This window comes from Mobula hypostoma, chromosome 22 (assembly GCF_963921235.1).
Source record: "Mobula hypostoma chromosome 22, sMobHyp1.1, whole genome shotgun sequence".
Classification (NCBI taxonomy): Eukaryota; Metazoa; Chordata; class Chondrichthyes; order Myliobatiformes; family Myliobatidae; genus Mobula; species Mobula hypostoma.
The window spans coordinates 35680644-35704270 of record NC_086118.1 but is presented as its reverse complement, the minus strand read 5'-3'; the positions used below and the strand labels follow the sequence as shown (position 1 = coordinate 35704270).

At 39.5% G+C, this 23627-nt stretch overlaps 1 protein-coding gene across 1 annotated transcript in view; it reads left to right on the top strand.

Annotated features, from left to right (window-relative positions):
• LOC134360278 (protein sidekick-2-like) overlaps positions 1 to 23627 on the top strand; it is a 983228-nt gene that overhangs the window by 642450 nt on the left and 317151 nt on the right. The window contains exons 6-8 of the mRNA XM_063074455.1: positions 8173 to 8284; positions 20232 to 20422; positions 21802 to 21885. Coding sequence (XP_062930525.1) covers positions 8173 to 8284; positions 20232 to 20422; positions 21802 to 21885 — 387 coding nt within the window. The remainder of the gene's footprint in view (positions 1 to 8172; positions 8285 to 20231; positions 20423 to 21801; positions 21886 to 23627) is intronic.

Below are 23627 nucleotides of genomic sequence, written 5' to 3'. Positions count from 1 at the left end.
AATTGGGTTCTTCGGGTTTCTTGCTTTGTGGCTGCCTGTAAGCGAACAAGTCTTGAGGTGTATAATTTATACCTTCTTTGATAATAAATGCACTTTGATTTGAATTATATTGAAATGGTTTATCACAGTGCACAGGATCTAGCTAAAATGTTGAATGGTATTGTACATTCCCCTAATATAGCAGGGTCAGAGAGTCATACAGTATTGAATCCTAACCACATCAATCATTGGGCATCCATCCCAGTTAATCCCATTTTCCAGTAATTAGCCTCTAGCCTTCTATACCAAGGTGATTTAAGTGCTTGTCTAAGTATATCTTAAATGATATCAGCAACTCTGCTTCAACTTCTCTCTCAGGCAGTGTATTTGAGATTCTCACCACTCTCTGGATGAAAAAGATCTTGCTCAGATCCCTTCAAAACCTAGATCTATGCTCTCTAGTTTTATTCATTTCTGATAAGAGGAAAGGTTTCCTGCTAGCAATCCTATTTGTACTTCTCACAATTTTAAATACCACAATTACAGTATGTCCCCACTTCACACCTTCAATAACACCATCATGCTATGATTATTATTCATTCTTATTAAGATCTAGGATTATCTTTTATGTTTTTTTTCTCTCTGGTACAATTAAGAGAAAACTTTAACTTATGGTTGTGACAAGTTTTAATAACGTTGTGTGAGCCACATGCTTATAGGTCAGGCAGCATTTATGGAAAGGAATAAAAGGTTGACATTTTGGATCGAGTAAGGTATCAACACCTTATTTTTAAATTAGAAATATTCAGTTGTTTGTATCAGGGTCAGAGCGATTAACAATGAATTTTTAAACTGAAAATGCAGGGCAGTGAATTAAAGCTACAGTCAGTCCACAGATTTCAACCTTCCCAGAAGGAATCTAGTACCCCTCCAGTTCGGGTGCAAACCATCCATTCTGTAGAGGTCCCAACATCCCTAGAGGAGAGCACAATGGTCCAAAAATCTGAAGTCCTACCTTCCTAGCCATGAGTTAAACTGTATAATCTTCCCACTTCTGGCCTCACTAGTATGTGGCATGAGCAGCAATCCTAAGATTACAACGCTGGAAGTCCTGCCCTTTAACTTGAACTCACTTTGCAGGACCTCATCACCCTTCTTACCCATGTCATTGATACCAATATGGACCATGACCTCTGGCTGCATACCCTTCCACTTAAGAGTGCTGTGGACTCAATCCAAGATGTTCCTGACCCTGACACCTGGGAGGCAACATACTATCCAGGAAACTCATTCTTGTCCTGTCTGTTCCCTGAACCAATTAATCCATGATCACTACAGCTCAACCCTTCTCCCCCTTCCTTTCTGAGCCATAGACTCAGTGCCAGAGACCTGACTGCTGTGGCTTTCCTCTGCTAAGTCATTCCCCCTCAACAGTATTCAAAACTCTGTACCTGTTGCTGAGGGGAACTGTCATAGTGATACTCTGCATTGGCTGCCTGTCCACTTTCCTCCTTCCGACAGTCATCCATTCACCAGTGTCCTGTGCCTTTGGGGTAACTACCTCCCTCTACGTCCAGTTGATCAACCTGTCAGCTTCCTGAATGACCAGGAGTTCATTCAGTTTCATCTCTAGTTCCTTAGCATGGTCGGAAAGAAGCTGCAGCTGGATGCAACCCTCAATTGTTGTAGCTTATGTGATGGTACCAGGTTTGCTGACCATGTTTCTAAACTTGAAGACCTTAAAATTCAAAGTTCAGAATAAATGTCATCATCAGAGTACATATATGTCACCACATACAACTCTGAGATTCATTTTCCTGTGGTCATACTCAGCAAATCTATAGAATAGTAACTATAAGAGGATCAATGAACGATCAACCAGAATGCAGAAGACAACAAACTGTGTAAATACAAATATAAATAAATAGCAATAAATAATGAGAACATGAAATAACAAGATAAAGTGTCCTTAAAGTGAGATCATTGCTTGTGGGAACATCTCATTGGATGGGCAAGTGAGTGTACTTATCCCCTTTTGTCCAAGAGTCTGATGGTTCAGGGGTAGTAACTGTTCTTGAACCTGGTGGTGTGAATCCTGAGGCTCTTGTGCCTTCTACCTGATGGCAGCAGTGAGAAAAGAGCCTGGCATGGGTGGTGGGGATCTCAGATGATGGACGCTGCTTTCCTACGATAGCGTTTCTTGTAGATGTGCTCAATAGTTGGGAAGTTTTTACCCGTAATGTACTGGGCTGAATCCACTACCTTTTATAGGATTTTCTATTCAAAGGCTTTGGTGTTTCCATACCAGACCACAACGCAGTCAGTCAATACACTCTCCACTATACATCAATAGAAGTACATCAAAGTTTTTGCTATCATGTTGAATCTCCACAGAGTACCCCCATTAAAGTGATACTGTACCTACACAATCTTCAAAGACTAGATCACTTCCCTGTTTATTTCCCATGGCAAATGTAGCTGCCAATATCCACTCTTTGAGTGGTGGGTCCCCCTCCCTACCAAGGAGAATATACTTCCAGCTAACAAAATAGTTTAAAACTCAGTTCATTTATTTTCAGTGATACACATTTAAATCCAAACAACATTCTTAGAATACATTTTAAAATTCTCAGAATACTTCTATTTTATAAAAGACTTCCAAATTACAAATGATTTCTAAAACACAAAGAATTTCCAAAATAAAGGTACAATTCTGACAGCCTAAAAACACATACCAACGATGCGGACAAACCACAGAAATCAAAGGCAGAGGAATGGACTCAAGTTTATCCCGTGAAATCTCAGGGAATAAATTGAGATAATACTATTTGATCAGAGTAGAGTGAGTGGGTTAGAAATATTTGAAGAGAATGTGATGTTTTGAAGTTCCACATTGCAGGCATTTAATTCAGATATTTTAGTAAATAATTTCCGTTCAGGCTGGTTGCTCAACAGCAGTACAAAAATACATTTATAATTGTTCTTAAAGCAACTTGGAATATGTAGCGATAATAACAATGTAGTGCTCCTGAAGGATGGTGCTGAAACCTTTCAGTATTTACTCTTGATTATCAATGAGAAAAATGTAGATACCTCAGTGCTCGCTGCAAATTATAGACCAGTGTAGTTGCTGTTAAGTAGAAAGGGTTCTTCAGTTTAATGCACTGTTTTTTTTCAAGTGTTGTAGTTGACATCTACAAGCAGCACAAAAATATTTGAAGTCACAGCGGAAGTAATTCATTGGTGATAACCCATAAAACAGCTGCATTAACTTTCACCACTCAGCATTATCTAAAGGAAAATCATACAGCTCACATCCTTTCATGTTCTTTCCCAGAGGCCACCTTTACTAACAAGAGAAGTATGCAGTTTTGTTTTGGAATAATGCTCGAATGCAACACAGCCCTTGATTTTGTCTTATACTTCAAAATGTATTTTATTAAGCATACTGCCATTCTCAATTTAAATAAAGGAAGTAAAGTAACTTAGATAGTTCTTTCAAAAGAGCCGGTGTTAGTGAAGTATAGAAGAGGATAATGGTCAACGTTCTACCACTCTAAATAAGTGCTGAGATGACCAGCACAAAAGTACTAGGAGAGTTTTTCAAAAAAAGTCAGAATTGGAGAAAAGACAGCATGGCTTTCAAAGAAGTCAAGCCATTTACTGAAGTGTTTTGTTTTTAATAATGCTACACTTGGAAGAACCATATCAGCTTCCTAGATTACAGTCACAGACTTAATATGCACCCTAAGATGAACACAATATCAGAGCTCTGAAATACAAAGGGATTTGGGTGACATGGTGCACAATTGACAAATGGCCAGTATGCAGGTACAGCTCACAAAATGTTATTGTTAATTGTAAGGGAAATTGAATACAAAGATGAGACAGTCCTTCCTCCCTCACCACCATTCAGGGCCCCAGAAAGTCCTTCCAGGTGAGGCGACACTTCACCTGTGAGTCTGCTGGTGTGATATACTGTGTCCGATGCTCCTGGTGTGGCCTTCTATATATTGGTGAGACCCGACGCAGATTGGGAGACTGCTTCGCTGAACACCTACGCTCTGTCCGCCAGAGGAAGCAGGATCATTTTAATTCCATGTCCCAGTCCCATTCCCATTCCAATATGTCTATCCACGGCCTCCTCTACTGTCAAGATGAAGCCACACTCAGGTTGGAGCAACAACACCTTATATTCCGTCTGGGTAGCTTCCAACATGATGGCATGAACATCGACTTCTCTAACTTCCGCTAATGCCCCTCCTCTCCTTCTTACCCCATCCCTAAAATATTATTTATTTATTTGTTTGTTTTTCTCTCTTTCCCTCTCGCAATAACTCCTTGCCTGTTCTCCATCTTCCTCTGGTGCTCCCCTCCCCCTTTCTTTCTTCCGTCCCATGATACTCCCCCTTCTCCAGCTTTGCATCCCTTTTGCCAATCAACTTCTCAGCTCTTGGCTTCATCACTCCCCCTCCTGTCTTCTCCTATCATTTCAGGTCTCCCCCTCCCCCTCACACTTTCAAATCACTTACTATCTCTTTTTTCAGTTAGTCCTGACAAAGGATCTCAACCCGAAACGTTGACTATACTTCTTCCTATAGATGCTGCCTGGCCTGCTGCATTCCACCAGCATTTTTTGTGTGTGTTGCTTGAATTTCCAGCATCTTCAGAATTTCTCGTGTTTACAAAGATAAAGAGGTTATGTTTCAGTTGTACAGGCCAGGTGTAAGATTACATATAGGGTATTTAACACCATAATGTTCTCCTTATGCAAGGGAAGATTTAAATTCATTTGAAGCAGTACTCCAGACTAATATCTAGGATGGACAAATGAGGGAAATTTGGACAGATTAGGCACAGGACTCTAGTAAGTGAGAAGATCTTGATGGAAGCATGTCAAACCCTAAGGGTTGTGAAGAGGATGTTTCTTCTTTTGGAAGAATCTAGAACTAGGGACCATCGATTAAAAATAAGGTTTTTAATTTTTATTTATTTATTGAGACACAGTGCGAAATAGGCCCTTCGATCCACACCACTCAGCAATCCCCAATTCAATCCTAGCCTAACCACAGGACAATTTACAATGACCAATTAACCTACCAACCACCATGTCTTTGGTCTGTGGGAGGAAACGGGAGCACCTACAGGAAACCCATGCACTCACAGGGAGAATGTACAAAATCCTTACAGGCAGCAGCAGGAATTGAACTTGGGTCGCTGGTACTCTGCAGTGTTGTTGTGTAACCACTACACTACCTTGGTGTTGTCCATTTAACAGAAATAGCAGCACCATACAGTCACAAGCCTTTGGAACTCTTCCTTAGAGGGTGGTAAAACTAGAGTCTTTGCATAGTTTTAAGACAGTGCTTGGTAGAAATTTGAGAAGATATGCTTGTACATAGTGGGTGATGAGAATCTAGAATGCTTTTCAGGGGTAGTAGAGGAGGTAGATTGTATTGTAGTACTCAAAAGGAACTGGTGAGTGTCTGAAAGGAAATAATTTGCAGTGCAATTGGGGAGAAGGTGAAGAGTGGGACAAACTAGACTGCCATTAGATGGAGCCAGACTGACTGAACTGTCTGAACGGTTTTCTTCTGTGATTAGTTTCCCTTTGGGCTGATCATTTGAACTGTAATTTGTGCAATAGGGAGTTTGTATTCTGTATTTCTCCCCCACTTTATGGCAGTCAATCTTGATGGCAGGTTTTATGATGTATCCTGTTCTGCGATGCAGCTGATGGTGACTGAATACACACCAAGCCTATCTATGGAATTTCATTTTACCAGATATCATCGATTCAAAATTGTAACAAGATTAAGATTCCTGCAGAATGTGTGTATAATCACAACCTACACCACCACGATGGATGGTCTCAGCTTTTTTCCCATATTTACCGCATATTTGATGATTTTTAATTCGTCCACAATATATGAAGATGATCTACAATCAGTTCTGTGTGCATTGGGATTGTGATTCTCAAATATCTCATTATAAAACTCTTGAGAGGCCATGAGTTATATCATGAGCAAATATTAATGATTACCTGTACGGTGGAGTTATTACAATGCAGAACAAGGCCATTCTGTCCATCAAACCTGTCTGTACAGCATTCCAGTCAGCTTCATTTCACTGCTCTTTCAGCATAATGATTTCCCTCAATTGCCGATTCAATTTTCTTTCAAAATGATTGGCTGTCTATTCTTCTGCCTCTCTCAAAGGGTGTGTGTTCCAAGTCACTATCACTTGCAGCATTAGCGGGTCCTTCCTCTTATCCCCTTTCAATCTCTTAAATCTTAAAATTGTGAACCCCATGCCTTATACCTTCAGCTAACAGCTTTACTTGCCTCATATAATCTAAACAGTCGTGATCTTGAACACCTCTATTAAACGTTCCTTCCACTGCCTTAGCTCCAAGGAGAACAAACCCAGCTCCTCCATTTAAACCCAGTCGGTAAAATTATGACAATGGTTCTGGGTCACTGACGAGGTTCAAGTGATTTAGTGATGGAGATTGATATCGACATGGAGGTTTGCTAGGTTCATGGATTAGAAATTCATATGTGTCAGTTTGCTAGTGAAGTGGAGATATTTGAACTTCCTGAACATTGCTTGGGAACATTCTCAAAGGGGGGCATAATTAGTTTGCACCCATTCAAAATAGTGTTACCAGACTTCTACTATAACTCCACTCTAGTTCAGCATGAGAAAATGTGACTAGTTTAATTTGTCATGCTGTTGGTACTTATCCCACAGCTCTGAAGTCAAGAGACAGGCCATAAAGGATTATATCACAATATAAACACCCCACTAGCTACTGGCACCAGGTGGCATAGTGGTACAGTGATCAAGGTTTGATGTTGGCTATGTGTGCTGTCCAGTGAGATTTGCATGTTCTCCCTGTGATGGGGAGTTTTACCTCATGTTTTCCGGTTTGCTTCCACTCATAAAGGCATGTTGGGACATGAATTGGCTGGGTCCAATTTGTCCCCAGTGCAGGTGGTCACCAAAGGAAGTAGCAGATCTCTTAAATTACCCCCAAAGGAGATGGCACAGGCTGCTGAAGAACAGCGAACAAGAAACCTCCTTCTCTTGCACTTTTGGCAGGAAACTGACGGGGAAGTGTGTTTAAGGGAGAGAGTTTCCTCCTCTGAATGGCTGCATGTTTGGGATCTCTCCCAATTTAAATCCTGAAGTCGCATTAAATGCAATACAATAGCTGTCATGATAGAAACATCTTGGAAACTGCTGAGCCAAGGACCTTGACTTTGATTGTGAGATATTTACTTAAGCTCGGACTGCACGTGTTCAGAGGTCACAGATGTGATGTACATTGATGCGCTGCTGTGGGAAGTGTCAGCTCGATGGTGAATCCCTGTGAAGCTGCGTGGAAAGGCATTGGTACCATCTCTTTTCTCAGATATCTTCTATATTATTGTTTACCTTTTTTTCATAATTTCTAATGGCCACAGTGTTTTGAGGGAACTGAATCGAATTGACTATTTCTTATATCCTTCACATACTAGAGGAGTAAAAATCTTTGTTACGTCTCTGCCTGAATGTGCAATGTGCAAATTACTATAATTTGTAATAAATAGTATGTACAGTAAGATATTAACTATTCTGTTGTATATAGCTTAGAAATACAATTCTGTCAGCATAAATTAATCAGTCTGATGGCCTGGTGGAAGAAGCTGTCCTAGAACCTGTTGGTCCTGGCTATAACTATCTGAGAGTGCGGTGACTGACTTTTTTCTTGTAGTGTAGCATTGGTTATGACTACAGAGGAAATGAGTCTGCTACTTTAAATAATACAGCTGTGACAGTTTTTATAATAACAGATATTGTTCCTTTTGTGAATGAATAGCATCATTTGCTGATTGATCAACATAATTGAAAACCTTATTGATTATATATTTTAGGCATTGATTCTTTGTTGCCATTTGGGTGAGTCGTATGCCAGAAGAAGAGCATAGGAAAATATCACAATAGAAGCAATACAAGAAAATATATAATAAAAATTGAAGGCTTCCTGTTTAAAGCTTAAAGTTGAATCATTGTGGATATTGCTTCCTTCATAACCTTTGCTCCAAACATCTGTTAGATTGCAAGACAAACCTGTAGTTTATAAAATACAAATTCTCAAATGTACATAGCCTTTAAAATGGTTCTTTTGTCTTTTTTGTGTTCATAAAGATACAGGTGCTCCAGCAGACCCCATAGCTCCAGTTATAATTATCTCACCAAAGAACACAAGTGTAGTCTTGGGATCTCCTGAGGTTACAATGGAATGTGTGGCCAATGCCAGGTTAGTGCTTCATATTTTCACCTTTCTTTGTTTCATATGAAAATAATTGGTAAAAATGTGTTTCCATCAATTTCTTTTGAAAGAATAGAAACTGCTGATTTATCACGAATGGGAAGATTTATAGATTTCGTTAACTGCAGAAAATCTTTTGTTCTAAAGACACTACTTTTGTACAGTTATGAGTAATCAGTCCTGGACAACAGTGTCACAAATTTCAGAGGTTTAGTAGTATTGCAGTCATGTTTTGAAATAGTTTTCATAAATCATATAAACTGCTCGTAGAATCATTGATAAATATGAGGGGTGATTGATAAGTTTGTGGCCTAAGGTAGAAGGAGTCAATTTTAGAAAACCTAGCACATTTCTTTTTCAACATAGTCCCCTCCTATATTTACACACTTAGTCAAGCGGTCATGGAGCATACGGATCCCTTCTTTGTAGAAATCAGCGTCTTGGACCTCCAGAAAGTGGTCCACAGCAGGGGTGATTGATAAGTTTGTGGCCTAAGGTAGAAGGAGATGAGTTATACTGCTCTCATTACATGCACATGCAGTTCAACTCTTTGAGTGATTATGCAAGAAGTTTGAAGTTAATAACTCATCTCCTTCTACCTTAGGCCACAAACTTATCAATCACCCCTCATAAGTAACTTCAAGAAAAAAAGCTTAGATTCTGCTTGAAAGATATGTGGATGCAACGGTTGAGTTCCAGAATAACTAATACCCAAGTAGTATTATCTTTTTCATTACTTCTCTTACCTGTATCGCCATTGTGTCACTCAGAGCTTCAAGTGTCAAAGCTGAACTGGAAAGTACTATATATTACTTTGATGCATACAAACAGAGTTCAGTGTTCTTACAAAAATCAAAATGGCTGTCTCAGCTTGATTGGTTTGTTGCTGCCTTACAAAATGAAACCATTAATTTTGGGAACTGTCTGAAAAATATAAAACAAGTGTATATGGCCCCAGGTGACGAAAGTTCCATTTTCTGAGCTTCTGTTCTGGAGCACAATACTTGAAGCATTAAGTATCTTCATTAACTACATTAAATACGTCAAATTACTACATTACGTATTTGTCAATAATTGGAAGTTCACATGTTAAGAATCAACAAGGATTGATTCTCACCAAGATTGTTAGGCTCAAAATCTTGGTTGATAATCCTATGGTCTGTTTTGGAATTATTTTGGACGTAAATGACTTGGATTATTTTATAGTTTACAACATCCAAAATGGAGTATTTGATTAATCATACGTGGGACACCAAGATACTTTGTTTCCGTCACGCTTAGGCAGGACAACAGAATTAATGTGCTCTCATAATTTTGTTTTCTCAAAGTATGGAAGCTGCAGACTTTCCACAACAAAATTTGTAGTTTTGGGTGTTCAGTGTAATGGCAGCAAATCTAATTTCACAGTTTAATATAATCAACAATGAATTGCACAGCTTTAGTACCTACGGATATTGAAGATGTTATTTCTGTTTCATGTTGTTTCTACCAGGTGTACATAAAAGCTGAGTTTTTATAATCATAGTGCTTATGATCTGAATATTTCCAGCATTTTCTATTCTTGATTCTACGTGATTGTGTATACTGGATGGCCCCATTGCATGATGAAGTGATGTTACCTTTCTACTGGCCTCTGAATGGTCGTCACAAAATGGGCCTCAGAAATCACATCAGGTGGATTTGCAGTTTAATTCATATTCAGATATCTTTAATAAAGAATCATAATTCTATCACAGTACTCAGGAATATATAAGCAAATAGATTTTAAAACATCTTGTGAATACAAATTACCAAGTGTCCGGTGCAAGATTAGCCATTCTGTCCACCTGGTTTATGTCTGAGTACACACTGTGTCTGACTCTTTCCGAATGTTCTCTTACTGTACCTGTGTAGCTTCTATTCTTACCTCCACCATGGTGTTTTGCCAGTTTCTGAAATGCACCTGTTCTTTTTGTCTCAGTCATTACTTGTGCTGCTGGCACAGGGTGCACCAATAAGGAGAAGTAAGCACTGTTAATTGAGTAGTTAATGTGGCGCTCGCATAGTTAGTGATTTCTACATTCTATCCACTTCATTATTTGGAAGTGGGGGTCACTTTGGCAGAAAAGACTTCATTCTGTGATCCACCCTAATGACTCAGTTAACATAACCCTCTTTATTGACACACGTTGTGCCACACGTCGGCATGCTCTTGCTCTCTCCCTCTCAAACACACATATATACTTACATGCTAGCTTCATACATTCCCCTTGATCCCTCGTACTCACAGTTCTCTTCATCCCTGAACCCTTTCACGTAGTGTTTTCTTCCCTTCCTCTCCAGTCCAATCTCTGTGCTCCTGGTCCCTCTCACAAATTCCTTCCCTTCAGCCCTGACACTTCATATTGTCCCAGCCAAACTCCAGTCTCCAGTTCCAAGTCAGCTGCTCTGCATAATATAATAAAGACCACTGATTGAGATGAAGAATCGCTTGTTGTAGTGATAGCTTATTAATACTATTCATATATTTATGACTGTGGGTTCACTACCCCCATACACAAATGGAAATGATTTCTGATGTCCTGATGAAAGGTCTCGGCCCGAAACGTTGAAAGTTCATTCATTTCTGTAGATGTTGCCTGACCTGCTGAATTCCTCCAGCATTTTATGTGTGTTGCCTTGGATTTTCAGCATCTGTTGATTTTCTCATGTTTGAAAATAATTTCTCTTTGCCTACCCAATGAAACCCCCTCAGAACATTTAGTAATTCTCCTGTCAGCTTTATTCTGCATAATTCTTGATAAAAGAACCAGATGTACATGCTCAGTCTTAGCAAATTATTTATAGCAATTTTTGCACTTTCTCAGTGCCTTTAACTTCCATGTTGGAAAGATGACAAGTTGAAAATCACCTTAAACCTCTTCCCTCACCACAGCATAACTGTTCATTTCAGCTCGAGTGCTAGAGAGTAAAAATACACTGCACATTGACCTCTGTCCTAGTGAATACTATTATTGTAGGATTTGCAGAGGTTCACCACTAAAGTCCCATTCATCTTTTTGCTGTAAGCTGAGGAAAAAGTACAATTTATGTTGATCATTCACATTTCTTTAATGAATATATGTGCAGACAACTATCAACAATTTAATAGGTACTTTAAGTATCAGAGGTTAGGATTAGCAATGAATTAGCTTTATGATGTTTCAACAGAGATATGTTTCATTAACAAAATCGGTTTTCTTTAAAATTCAGATATGAATAAATTAGGTGGAGGCTCCAAACCAGAGTGAATTGATGTTAATGAACGTTGTGTGCAAAGACTCATAATTATGAATAAGCAACGTATGAATGTGTGTATGCATGGTAACATATGACGGTAACATACGACGGTAACATATAGAACACCCTATAAGCACTTGGTGTTTAGGCACCCTCCCTCTGGATGCTGAGCACAGGAGCACAGATACTGAAGGAACATCCCTGGTCTTGTGTGATTACACTTAACCTTACATTTTACTGCTCAGCTCAGTGATCCTCTTGTGACTTCACCAAATACTTGGCTTACTTCTCTCAGCCCGTTTGTCCAGAGGAAGCTGTTTGACTGCATATTTACTTTTTAAAAATCTTCCATTGGTTTTAATTCTAATAAGTAAGCAGAATGTGTCCTTCCTTAGGGGGTCTTTTGCACATGTTTGTCTTGCTTTCAACGAGACCAACAGGGAGCCACTATATTTTACACGAAACCCGACTAAAGAGATCAGATTAGATTTCTTTACAAGCAAAAACTAGTCCAAAAGTCCTGAAACTGGAGGCAAAAGGTGATCAACTTTCTTATTTACTTTGTAGAGCAAAACATTCTTCTAGTTCTCAGAAGGAAAGCCTTTCTTCTTTGGTGCTATTCTTTATTAATCTGGTATCTTCAAACAGTTGAAGGTTCGAGCTAGAACGCACTGACAAAAAAAAAAATCCACCTAGAGGTCTGGCTTTAATATCTCCTTGTTTGAACAGATAGGTGAAAATCACACATGGGTTTAAAAGCAATTACATAAGTTTGGTTGACTTTTTTCAGGGGACTATATGTGAATAGCATTTAAAACAGAAGGCAATATTGACATAGACTGCTGACCAAATCAACTTAGACATCTGTGTGCATGGAAATACATGCCTGCACACAGTCATCAATCATTTGTGCCACAAATTACTTCACAACATGAAAGTTTAAACAATTCACCTGTTTGTATATGATTTTCTTAGAATTGGTCACTGAATAGAAGTAAAAATTGAGCTATTACCAGAAGACCGAAATATTTCTTAAATGATATATTCAATACCCCCGGTGAAAGATCTTACTGTAACTGTTTCTTCCCCCTATCTCGAAAGAAAGTGGCACCCTAAAATAGGAGGAGAATAGACAGTTCCTTCAGCCAGAGCTTTAGCTCCATGACATTGTGTATGTGTGAGCAAACATGGGTCTGGTGGCATGCAAATTCAACACTGCTAGTACTTTTCAAATGTTCTTTAGTTTTGAATTTAATCTTGTTGCATATGAGAGGGTGTGGTGTATGAGGACAGAGAACAGCAGAAAGTGAACACACGAAACCTCACAAGAGTCCCGTGCATTAAAAAAAAGTGCTGTAAAATCTGCAAATAATTGCTGAATTTGAATGACCACTTGGGCTACTAATCCAAAGCACCTTTGTAACTGGAAAGCCACTACTGCAGTAAAGACACAATGTATCTGGCACCAGTGTATTTGCCTTTGGTAGGAACAGAGATGACACCCACACTGCCCCCTTCCTTTTCAGTCCTGCTCAAAGGTTTCAGCCCAGGTTCATGTTAATTTATTTATCACATGTACATCAAAACATACAGTGAAATGCATCATTTGCATCAACAACCAACACAACAAAGATGTGCCAGGGCCAGCCCGCCAGTGTCGACGCCAACCAAAGCACCCACAATGCTTGGCAGAACAACTTAGAACACAACAAGGAGCAAAATAACGAACTTCCAGCAGAAGTGGTTGAGGCAGGTTCGATGTTGTTATTTAAAGTTAAATTGGATAGCTATATGGACAGGAAAGGAATGGAGGGTTATGGGCTGAGTGCAGGTTGGTGGGACTAAGTGAGAGTAAGAGTTCAGCACGGACTAGAAGGGCTGAGATGGCCTGTTTCCATGCTGTAATTGTTATATGGTTATAAAGTAACAGCAGCAAAAACAAGCCCCTTTTCTTCCTCCCACCCATCCCAAACAGAGACAGTCCTCCAACCCCACGTCAGGCCCCTGGGCCTCAAGTCTCCAAGTCTGTACAAGGGCTGAGCCCGAAACATCGACTGTTAATTCCCCTCCATTGATGGTGCCTGACTTGCCGAGTTCCTCCAGTATTTTGTGTGTGTTGCTCAAGATTTCCACCATCTGCAGGATCTCTTGTGGAATAAGTGTCACAATTGAAGTCAGCAAGGGGTTACCTCAGGGGAAAAATCAATGAGCAAAAAATAATGTGAAATTTAATTTTAATTACATTTTCTGGGAATAGTTAATTTACAACAATATTCATCTTTATGGTATATTAAAGAACTGCTGTGATAGCTATTTTATGATGAAGAAAGTTTAATTTAATTCTCATGAGATTTGACTTACTTAATCTACTGAGCGCAAATTACTTCACCTTATAGGTGGAACTTTCTGCTTTGCTGTATTATTAATGCATTGTCTAGTTAATTTGCTCTAAGTCGCTATGTTGTCTCTTCAAGTTATGGAAATACGGCCTTGAAATGCTGAAGTCCATCAAAAACAATGCCAAAATAACGTAGTGCTGGGGACCCACACCAATTTCACGATTAGCTGATGGAGAATTATTATTGTACTTGTTGTGAAAAGGATGGATGCAATGAGCACCATGGAAAAAAAAATTTCTATATTATGTATTGCATTGAACTGCTGCTGCTAAGTTAATAAATTTCATGACATATGCTGGTGATAATAAACCTGATTCTGATTCTGATCTGGGACTTCAATGGAGTCACAGAAAACAAAGTCAAGACTCACGTAAAAAGCAGATCTTAGAAACTACTTCTCTTAATCTGACAGGAGCTCCAGCAGTCAATTATCAATGGAATAATCAATTATCAATCTGGAAAAGTGTGAAATGAAATACTCTGGAAGGTCAAACTTGAAGGCAGAGTATAGGGTTAATGGCAGGATTCTTAGCAGTGTGTAGGAACAGAGGAATCTTGGGATCTACATCCATAGATCCTTCAAAGTTGCCAAGCAGGTCGGTAGGGTTATAAGAAGGCCTGTGGTGTGTTGGCCTTCATTAGTTGAGGGAATGAGTTCAAGAGCCATGGGGTAATGTTGCAGCTCTATAAAGCTCTGATTAGACCACACTGGAGTATTGTGCTGAGTTCTGGTCATCTCATTATAGAAAGGGAGTGGAAGCTTTAGGGAGGATGCAGAGGAGACTTACCAGGAAGCTTCCTGGATTAGAGTGCATGTCTTATGAGGAAAGGCTAAGCGAGCTAGGGCTTTAACGTTTGGAATGAAGGAGGATGAGAGGTGACTTGATAGAGGTGTATATAAAGTGATAGAGGGTGTTGAAAGAGTGGACTGCCAGTGCCCTTTTCACAGGGCTGCAGTGGTTAATATGAGAGGAAATACTTTTATGGTGATTGGAGGAAACTATAGGGGGATGTCGGAGGTAGATTTTTTAAACTTCAATGAAATTTCATATGCTGTAAGGCTGTATTATTCATATCTATTAGCCTTGCAATAATACATTCCATTATAGAATCTCAACTTTTCTGGTTGTAAATGCTTCATGAAAAATAGTCAGAGGATTGTGAGATTCCAGCTGCCTGTTCATTTATTTAAAGAATTGAATTAAACATCTTCAAAGATCTGAGTAAAGACTGAGGAGGTAAAATAGAAACTATTGGCGTAGAGGAAGGTAACGTAGACAAGAAGTACTTCTGAAGCTTTTTGATTTTTCTCCTACTCTGTTTATTCTGTGTAGATTCAATGATTGATGTTCTGTCAAGAATAACCTGTCTTGATATAAAGTTTTCCAATTAGCATTAAAGGAATAGGGGTTATTTATTACAAGTGAGTAATATTATTAGCTGAGGAACCTACGAGACTGAAGATTGTGGTGTTTTATCAGTCTCACTACAGTCATAACTGTTGTGTTAGTGTGATAGACTCACATTGTTTACATAAAAAGCTTGTAGGTATTTGAATCCAGTCCCATAGGCACTAAGAATCTCATAAAACATGAAGAAGCTAATGTTTAAAAAACATCAGGAAGAGGCCTCTTGAAATTTCTAACATAATTTTATTGAGATTTCTAATTACATTTTACAGCTTATTGTGTGGTATACCGTAGTTGATCATTTGCTTTGAATGCTCTTGTAAATATGAAGGTCGGTCTTAACTTAGATGTTGTTAGTTTCATACTGCTGTTGCTAACTCAGACTCAGACTTTCATATGGAAAACAGAAAAGGAAATTTTGTGATGCACCTTCTTTTGCCTTGAGTTGTTCTTAGCTCCTGCCCATTTGTAATAAAGTTCACTTTCCTTTCAATGGGAATGGATCTGCCTGGCTTTCTTTCCCTGGTTTGTCTTATTAAGGGCAGTGTAGGATGCAGTTGCATAATTAAGGGAAAACTACAGCTACTGTCTGTGAACACTGATATTGCATTGAACTTGATGTATACTTAAGCCCCTCACATATTGGCCTGTTTAGTTTTCCCTGATAGACAAATGAAGTTAAAACTGCTTGGGTTTAGCCAATTGGTGCTCCCAAAAGTTTTTGTTTTTAAAGATCCTCAGCTTTCCAGCTGTCCAAATGTTCTTCAGGCTGCATAACAGAAGCATGATTTGAGGATACTCTCTTAAAAATAATCATAACAACATGCCATGGGTGTCTCACCCTAATCAGAGTGTGGTGATTTATGATGACAGACATCAGTAAAAACATGACTCAGCATATGCTATACAGGTAGAGTGTGCTAGTTTTCATAGCTTCTCCATACACGTCTCCCCTGTGGAAAACTGTGGACCATAGAACCATAGAAACTACAGCACAGAAACAGGCCTTTTGGCCCTTCTTGGCTGTGCTGAACCATTTTCTGCCTAGTCCCACTGACCTGCACACGGACCATATCCTTCCATACACCTCCCATCCATGTATCTGTCCAATTTATTCTTAAATGTTAAAAAAGAACCCGCATTTACCACCTCATCTGGCAGCTCATTCCATACTGCCACCACTCTCTGTGTGAAGAAGCCCCCCAAATGTTCCCTTTAAACCTTTCCCCCCTCACCCTTAACCCATGTCCTCTGGTTTTTTTCTTCCCTTGCCTCAGTGGAAAAAGCCTGCTTGCATTCACTCTATCAATACCCATCATAATTTTATATACCTCTATCAAATCTCCCCTCATTCTTCTACGCTCCAGGGAATAAAGTCCTAACCTATTCAACCTTCCTCTGTAACTGAGTTTCTCAAGTCCTGCCAATTTCAAAGTTCAAAGTAAATTTATTATCAAAGTACATATATCCCTGAGGTTAATTTTCTTGTTGGCAGTCGCAGTAAATACAAGAAACAGATTAGAATCAATGAAAGACCACACCCAACAGGATGGATAAACAACCAATATGCAAAAGACAACAAACTATGCAAATATAAAAAAATGTAGATAGATAGATAAATAAACAAGCAAGCACTAAATATAGAGAACATGAGATGAAGAGTCCTTGAAAGTGAGTCCACTGGTTGTGGGAACAGTTCTGTGATGGGGTGAGTGAAATTGAGTGAAATTATCCCCTCTGGCTCAAGAGTCTGATGGCTGAGGGGTTATAACTGATCCTGAACCTGTTGGTGTGGGTCCTGAGACGCCTGTACCTTCTTCCTGATGCCAGCAACGAGAAGACAGCATGGCCTGGATGGTGGGGGTCCTTACTGACGGATGCTGCTTTCCTTCAATGGCTCTTCGTGAAGATGTGCTCAGTGGTGGGCAGGGTTTTATTCCATGATGGTCTGGGCCGTATCCACTATTTTTGGAGGCTTTTCCATTCAAAGCAAGCTTGAAAGCAGCTTGAGGGAGTGAAACTCTTGACTATCCAAGAGCCTTCTAACTCTACATTCACCAGCTGGCAGAGAAGAAAGGATTTAACTTGACATTTTGTCTGACTTGATGAATCTTTATCCACATCCCAAAATGTTACATTTCTCTACCTTGTAATCTTAAACCTCCCATGTCTGAGAGAGCTATTTAGTCTTATTTGTTTTAATGTACTCTTCACAGTCCATTGAATGTTTTCACTCCATAATTATAGACACCATAATGGAGGTAAATGTAGGCAGTTCAACACAAAATGGCAGTATTCCCCAGTGAGCTGCAATCAATACTAAACAGCCTGACCACATACAGGCAGTCCCCAGATTAAACAGGGTTCGCTTATTTAGAACTGTTTTTTAACCAGAATTTTTTACATGACTGAAATGAACAAAAATAGTGTGTGAGAGAGGATCAGAGGCACACCAGTAATGGGAAAGCAACCAGGCACTTGAAGAGTGGCAACTAGTTGGCCTCACGGACTCAGTGAATTAGCAAGTGAACCTTTTCAGCAATCCCAGTTCTTTTGCTCAACTCAACCCCCAAATAATGTCGCTCAGGACTGGATAGAGAAACACTGTTCCCTCTAAGCAGAAACTGAAATGCTCCCGTGCACAAAACTAAGCTGTTGCCACGCAGCTGGAATAAAGACAGATGTGAAAAAGTTTATGAAATGTTAAAGATTTTTCTTGTTGTACTGTATTTCATTATACCTGTCAATTAATAAATAAAATCAAAAGAATATATCCTTTTCAAACTTTCATTCTAAATATTCAAATTGTACATATTACAAAAAAATATAGATTTAAAGTGCCACGCAATCTTCAGGTCCTGTAAAAAGTTCCCGCTCAGAGCATTGGCTGATCCCTGCAGCTGTAAAAATAATTACAGGGAGCATTGAAGAGAAAGCACATAAAAATGCCCCATTCCTACCAGACACAAGATGACACTAGGAAATCCATTCCCATCGGCCGGACTGGTTCCCCAAATGCTCAGCCATATGTATGGCGTGCATATAAGTCAGGCATTCATAACCTGGGGAGAACCTGTATTATAAAACCTCACTGTTACAACATCTGTCTGTGTGATACTTCTGTTCCTTCTCCTCACATTGTCGAAATTTCTAAAAACTCAATAATTTTCGTCCCCTCTGGTTCTGTTCTGCTTGTATTAACCCTATCTCGTTCATCTGCTCACAGTGTACACACAAACAAAATGTTTGCACATTTTCATCTGCACCAGGTTTAAAATGTCCATGTTCCTTTTTTTTATTTATCTCTGGTCATAAAAGAAAACTAAAAGTTAGTATAACAGACACGTGAAGTCCAATTCAATTATTCTGGAAGAATGAATAGTTACCATTCAGCCAATCGCCAACATCCAAAACAGGAGATCAGGTCTTCTGAATGATCTTGCTACTAATCCAGAATTACTAATTTTCCAACAACTGGTTAAATTGTGCTGAAAACTTAGTGTGGGTGCAGCGCAAGTATTTGCCCTACACAGGCACTGAACAAGCCATTCCATTGAGCATGAAAGAAAAATAACTATACACGTCTGTGTTCAGCTCACAGTCAACAGAAGCTCACAGCATAAGTGTTTCGGATGATGTTGCACTACTCTGTGCTGATCAGAGACTAGTAAGAATATTAAATGGAAAGGTCATGTTAGACAATGTTCTCCTGAGAGGATGCTGGTAAAGGGAAAGCATTTAACTGAAGTAAACTTTGATAAACCTGACATGAAATTGTTTTATGCTGTCACTTTGGACAAAGAGCAAAATTATTTAATTCCATAACCTGTCATTTCTGCACTTCATTGGTCTACTATGTTCACATATTAAAGAGTGTCAGGAACAGTGCACATCAATACAAATTTCACCATCCTTCAACAACGTTTTTCATCTATCAGTGAAAGCAAAATGCAAGATGCAGACTCCTCTTTTAATAATACACCTACATTATAATACTAATATTAAAATAGTAAATATAAGGTTTAAAAAGAGTGGAGATTCAAAAATATTCTATTATCTCTATTGAATTGTTTTTGAAGTATTTTGTGGACTGGCGCCTTCAAGGAATGCTCTAATTAAAATTTCGCATTCTCGCACACTTTTCTGTTACAAAATGGCTTACACTTGGGATCAAAATGGCAGAGCATATTGTTCACTCTCAAGGCTCTTGCACCTTGATGCACATTACATTAATTTTGTTCTAACCCTTCTCAAATGAATTCAGATGCCTTTAGTATAGTGAAGCCTTCAGTAGTTTTTTTGTCATTGAAGCATCTATGTAATACAGATGAAGTGCTAATGAGATCTTTAATTAATTAGCTTAAAACTAATTTTCTCTCAGCTCAGCCGCTATCCCCTCCAGACAAGTTTTCCTCCTGCTTTCTTATTGCCTCTATGTTATCCAACATTCCCAGAGTTCAGCAAGTGTTGGTTTTGTACTGGCACCAAGTATAATGCCAGAACAATTACTTATTCTTTTCTTTTCCTTCTACTTAAAAATGTACTATCTTAATAAGTGCAAAAATTACAGCCAGACCTTTGAACAAGCACATATACAAAGACAAAAGTAATACAGTAATTCTTGTAGTCATTAGTTTCTCTCTCAAATTATTCTTATTAACAAATGGGAAAAGAAGTCATTCATACAGATGCCTAAACAGGAGCATGAACCACAAAATCAGAATTTGAGAATGATAACTAATGAAGAGTATTGACTAGAAGTTTAATCATTTATGTTTAATTGCAGTGGGTTTTCTGCAAGAAAATACTGATAATGTCTGTAATCAATAGTGTGTGGAACTTCTCTCTCTTGTGGGGGTATTTTTTCAGGCCACTAATTAAGCTAAATATTAGCTGGAAGAAGGATGGTGTACCGCTGAGAAGTGGACTTAGTGACCATCACCGGAAACTGACGATTTTCAACCTGAAAGCGCGTGATGCTGGCTACTATGAATGCGAAGCCGTTCTACGAAGCAGCAGTGTTCCATCAGTCAGCGCAGGGGCCTACTTGTTTGTGTTGGGTGAGTGTCTGGTTCTGTACAGTGCACTTACGAATGGCGACAAGACAATTTTGCAGGCCCTGATGCAGAGCATTTATGTTCAAATCTGCATCAAACTCATTCATTTAATGACCAATTAAAGGATGTGCATTATTGCAATGAAGAAACTTAATGTGTTGTCAAGAATTCTGATCTGTTGTTAGTTGAATTTCACTGCTTTATCACAGCTGGCCATAAATTCATGCACATTTTTGTTTAGATTCATATTTCCTTGGAAACTATACATCAGCGGCACAGATCGCTTGAGCAAATTAAATTTAGAATCCAGTTAATTTTATCCGATGGGTTCCGATGGCTTGTTAAACCCAAAATGCTGCTGATTGGAAACTAATGTTTCAGACGGTTAGCATGCGGAGATTGCATTTTGACAAGTGAGGTCATAACTGTGAGTTGATAGTGGCAAGAGCATGATTAATTATGTTTGTAGGTAGCTTCAAAAGTGACTTCTTCATGTGATATATATACACACACACACACACACACACACACACACACAGTATTTATATTCAGAAATACTTTAAACCTCTACATCCACTTTATAGTATGTATATTTTATTCGGTAAATAGTCTAATAATAACAGCAGAAGACTTTTCAGCTGGGGGGGCTAGAATATTTTCTTTCTACCCTTCACCAACACAAGTCATGTCATAATGGAAAACAGTGAAGAAAAATAAAGCTTCGGAATGATTGGAAGACCATAAGTCATGGGGACAGAATTAGGTCACTCATACCATGGAGTCTGCTCCGCCATTCCATCATGGCTGATTCAATTTCCCTCTCAACCCCATTCTTTTGCCTTTCCCCCATAACCTTTGATACCCTTACTAATCTAGAACCTATCAACCTCTGCTTTATATGCCCAATGATTTGGCCTTCACGGCTATCTGTGGCAATGAATTCCATAGATTCACAACCCTCTGGCGAAAGGAATTCTTCCACATCTCCGTTCTAAATGAATGTCCCTCTATTCTGAGGCTGTGCGTTCTGGTCCCACATTCCCCCACGACAGGAAACATCCTCTCCACATCCACTCCATCTATGCATTTAATATCTGAAAGGCTTCAATGAGATTCCCCCCATCATTCTTCTAAGCTCCAGCAGTACAGGCCTGGAGTCATCAAACACTCCTCATATGTTAACCGTGTCATTCCTGCATCATTCTCACAAACCTCTTCTGGACCCTCTCCAATGACAACACACCCTTTCATCAGCACATCTCAAAGCAAATTACAAGGGAACCCAATTCCACTGGGTCATACACTTCATTTTGGATTGTTTTCATTGGGCAGAGAGTTGTTTTTTTTTTGCTGATTGTTATTCAGTTCTTCTCTTCCTTCAGAACACCCACAGCTGGTTCTGGAACCTGAACGTCACATCACAGCCGAAATAGAGAAAGTGGTGGATATTCCTTGTCAGGCGCAAGGTAAAGTCAGCAGACAATCTACTTTTATTTAGGAAGAAGATTACATGTAGGAGAGGTATTCGTATAGTGACGCTATATTTGAAAAATAGTCTTTATCCTGTTGACTGTCTAGAGTTCATGATGTAAGGCAAGGCCATACGACTATGTTGACTGATTCCTCTACTCTTTGTAAGTCTGCTGCCACAGATGCTGGAAGTGGACAAACATTTATAGGAGAGCAAAATGATGGAAATTTGATACAAAATCAGTCATACACAGCAGTTCAAGCATCAATAACATTTGAGGTCTAATTTCCACAGTCAGATCTGATAAAATGTCGTTGACCCAAAACAAGGAACCACGTAATTCTGAGTTTTGTCAGTCAGTCAGATTAGAAGCATTGGCATTCATCTTTTTAAACAATCATGAGCTCCCCATTTCTCTGTGTGTGCCGTAGTCGGGGACTGATTAACAGATTTGGAAGGCTGAATGTGCCGGTTTATGCCTCCAGTCCAGACAGGACACAGCATTACATTGGGGAACTCACTATTTTGATGTGGGTGAGATCAGAACCCACAGGGAGACGAGAAGAAGGCAAGTTTTCCACTTTTTAAATGTTTTAGGTATCTGTTATTTTTTAAAATAACTTTTCAATTGTGATGCTGGTTAAATACCTCTGATATTGGATTATAAAAAACTGTTAAAATATGGGAAGCTTCCATATCTGTTACGAGACACACCCAATCGCGCCAGCTTCCAGAATTCAGATGCTGTAACTCTCCAGAGTATGGATAGCTGATGCAGCCCTTTTAAGGATTCATGACCATCTTGCTAATTGGTAATCATGTTTTGGGTGCCAAGAATTGAGTATTTAAAGAGCACTTGAACAGACCCTCGGTACTCAATCGTAAACCCAACCAGAGATATCACCAAAGTTTTGTTTTGTGCTCAGTTCTCGACCAGTTTTATTCCATGTCTTGATCCCAGCCTTGGATATTCCAGCATTTGGGTCCAAACCATCTTCATCACGGACTCTTGTCACAGTATGATTGAGCCCTGAATGTATGGGCCAGTCATAGGCCAGGGTCTGGAACTACGATGCATTGAGGCCGAGCTCAGGTTAGCCCTCTTCAGCCTCTTGATGTAGTCCCACTTGTGCTCTGCCAGACAATTATCGAGATGAATGAATTGGTTGATCGGAACCTCTAAGTTGGCTGTCCCCTATGGCCAACTCCTGACGTCCCTGGTTGCTTGGAGAGATGGTGATGGTAGTCGTGGGTGAGAACCAGATCCAAGGTGTCTCTTTCAGTTGAACCCATGCAGAACAGCTGCACTATACTCCACCACTGAAAGGTCCCGGCGTCATAGTCAATGCTGCTGCTATTACTACGGGGAGACAGGTCACTAGCGGGTAGAATGCCTGAGGCTGCAGTCATCAGAACAACAAAGACCATCCAGTGTTGAGAGGACAGTGACAGTAGTAGCCACTACTCCCAATCCCATGGATTCTGGTTTCGTGCTGAAGATGGAGTTCTCCTGGAGCAAGACTTGAGACAAGTGAGGGCTTTTGTGGACTCTGGGGCAATGGGTAATTTTCTGGACTTAGGACGTACCGCTGTGAGAGTTGAGCCAGGCCATGCCCGCAACCATCTTGGACAACCGCCCACTAGGTTCCGGGCAGATCCAGCAACAGACTGTAGTCTTGCAGATGAGGGTTGAGGATCATGTGGCAGATATTAGTTTCTACATCATTGACTCTCCAC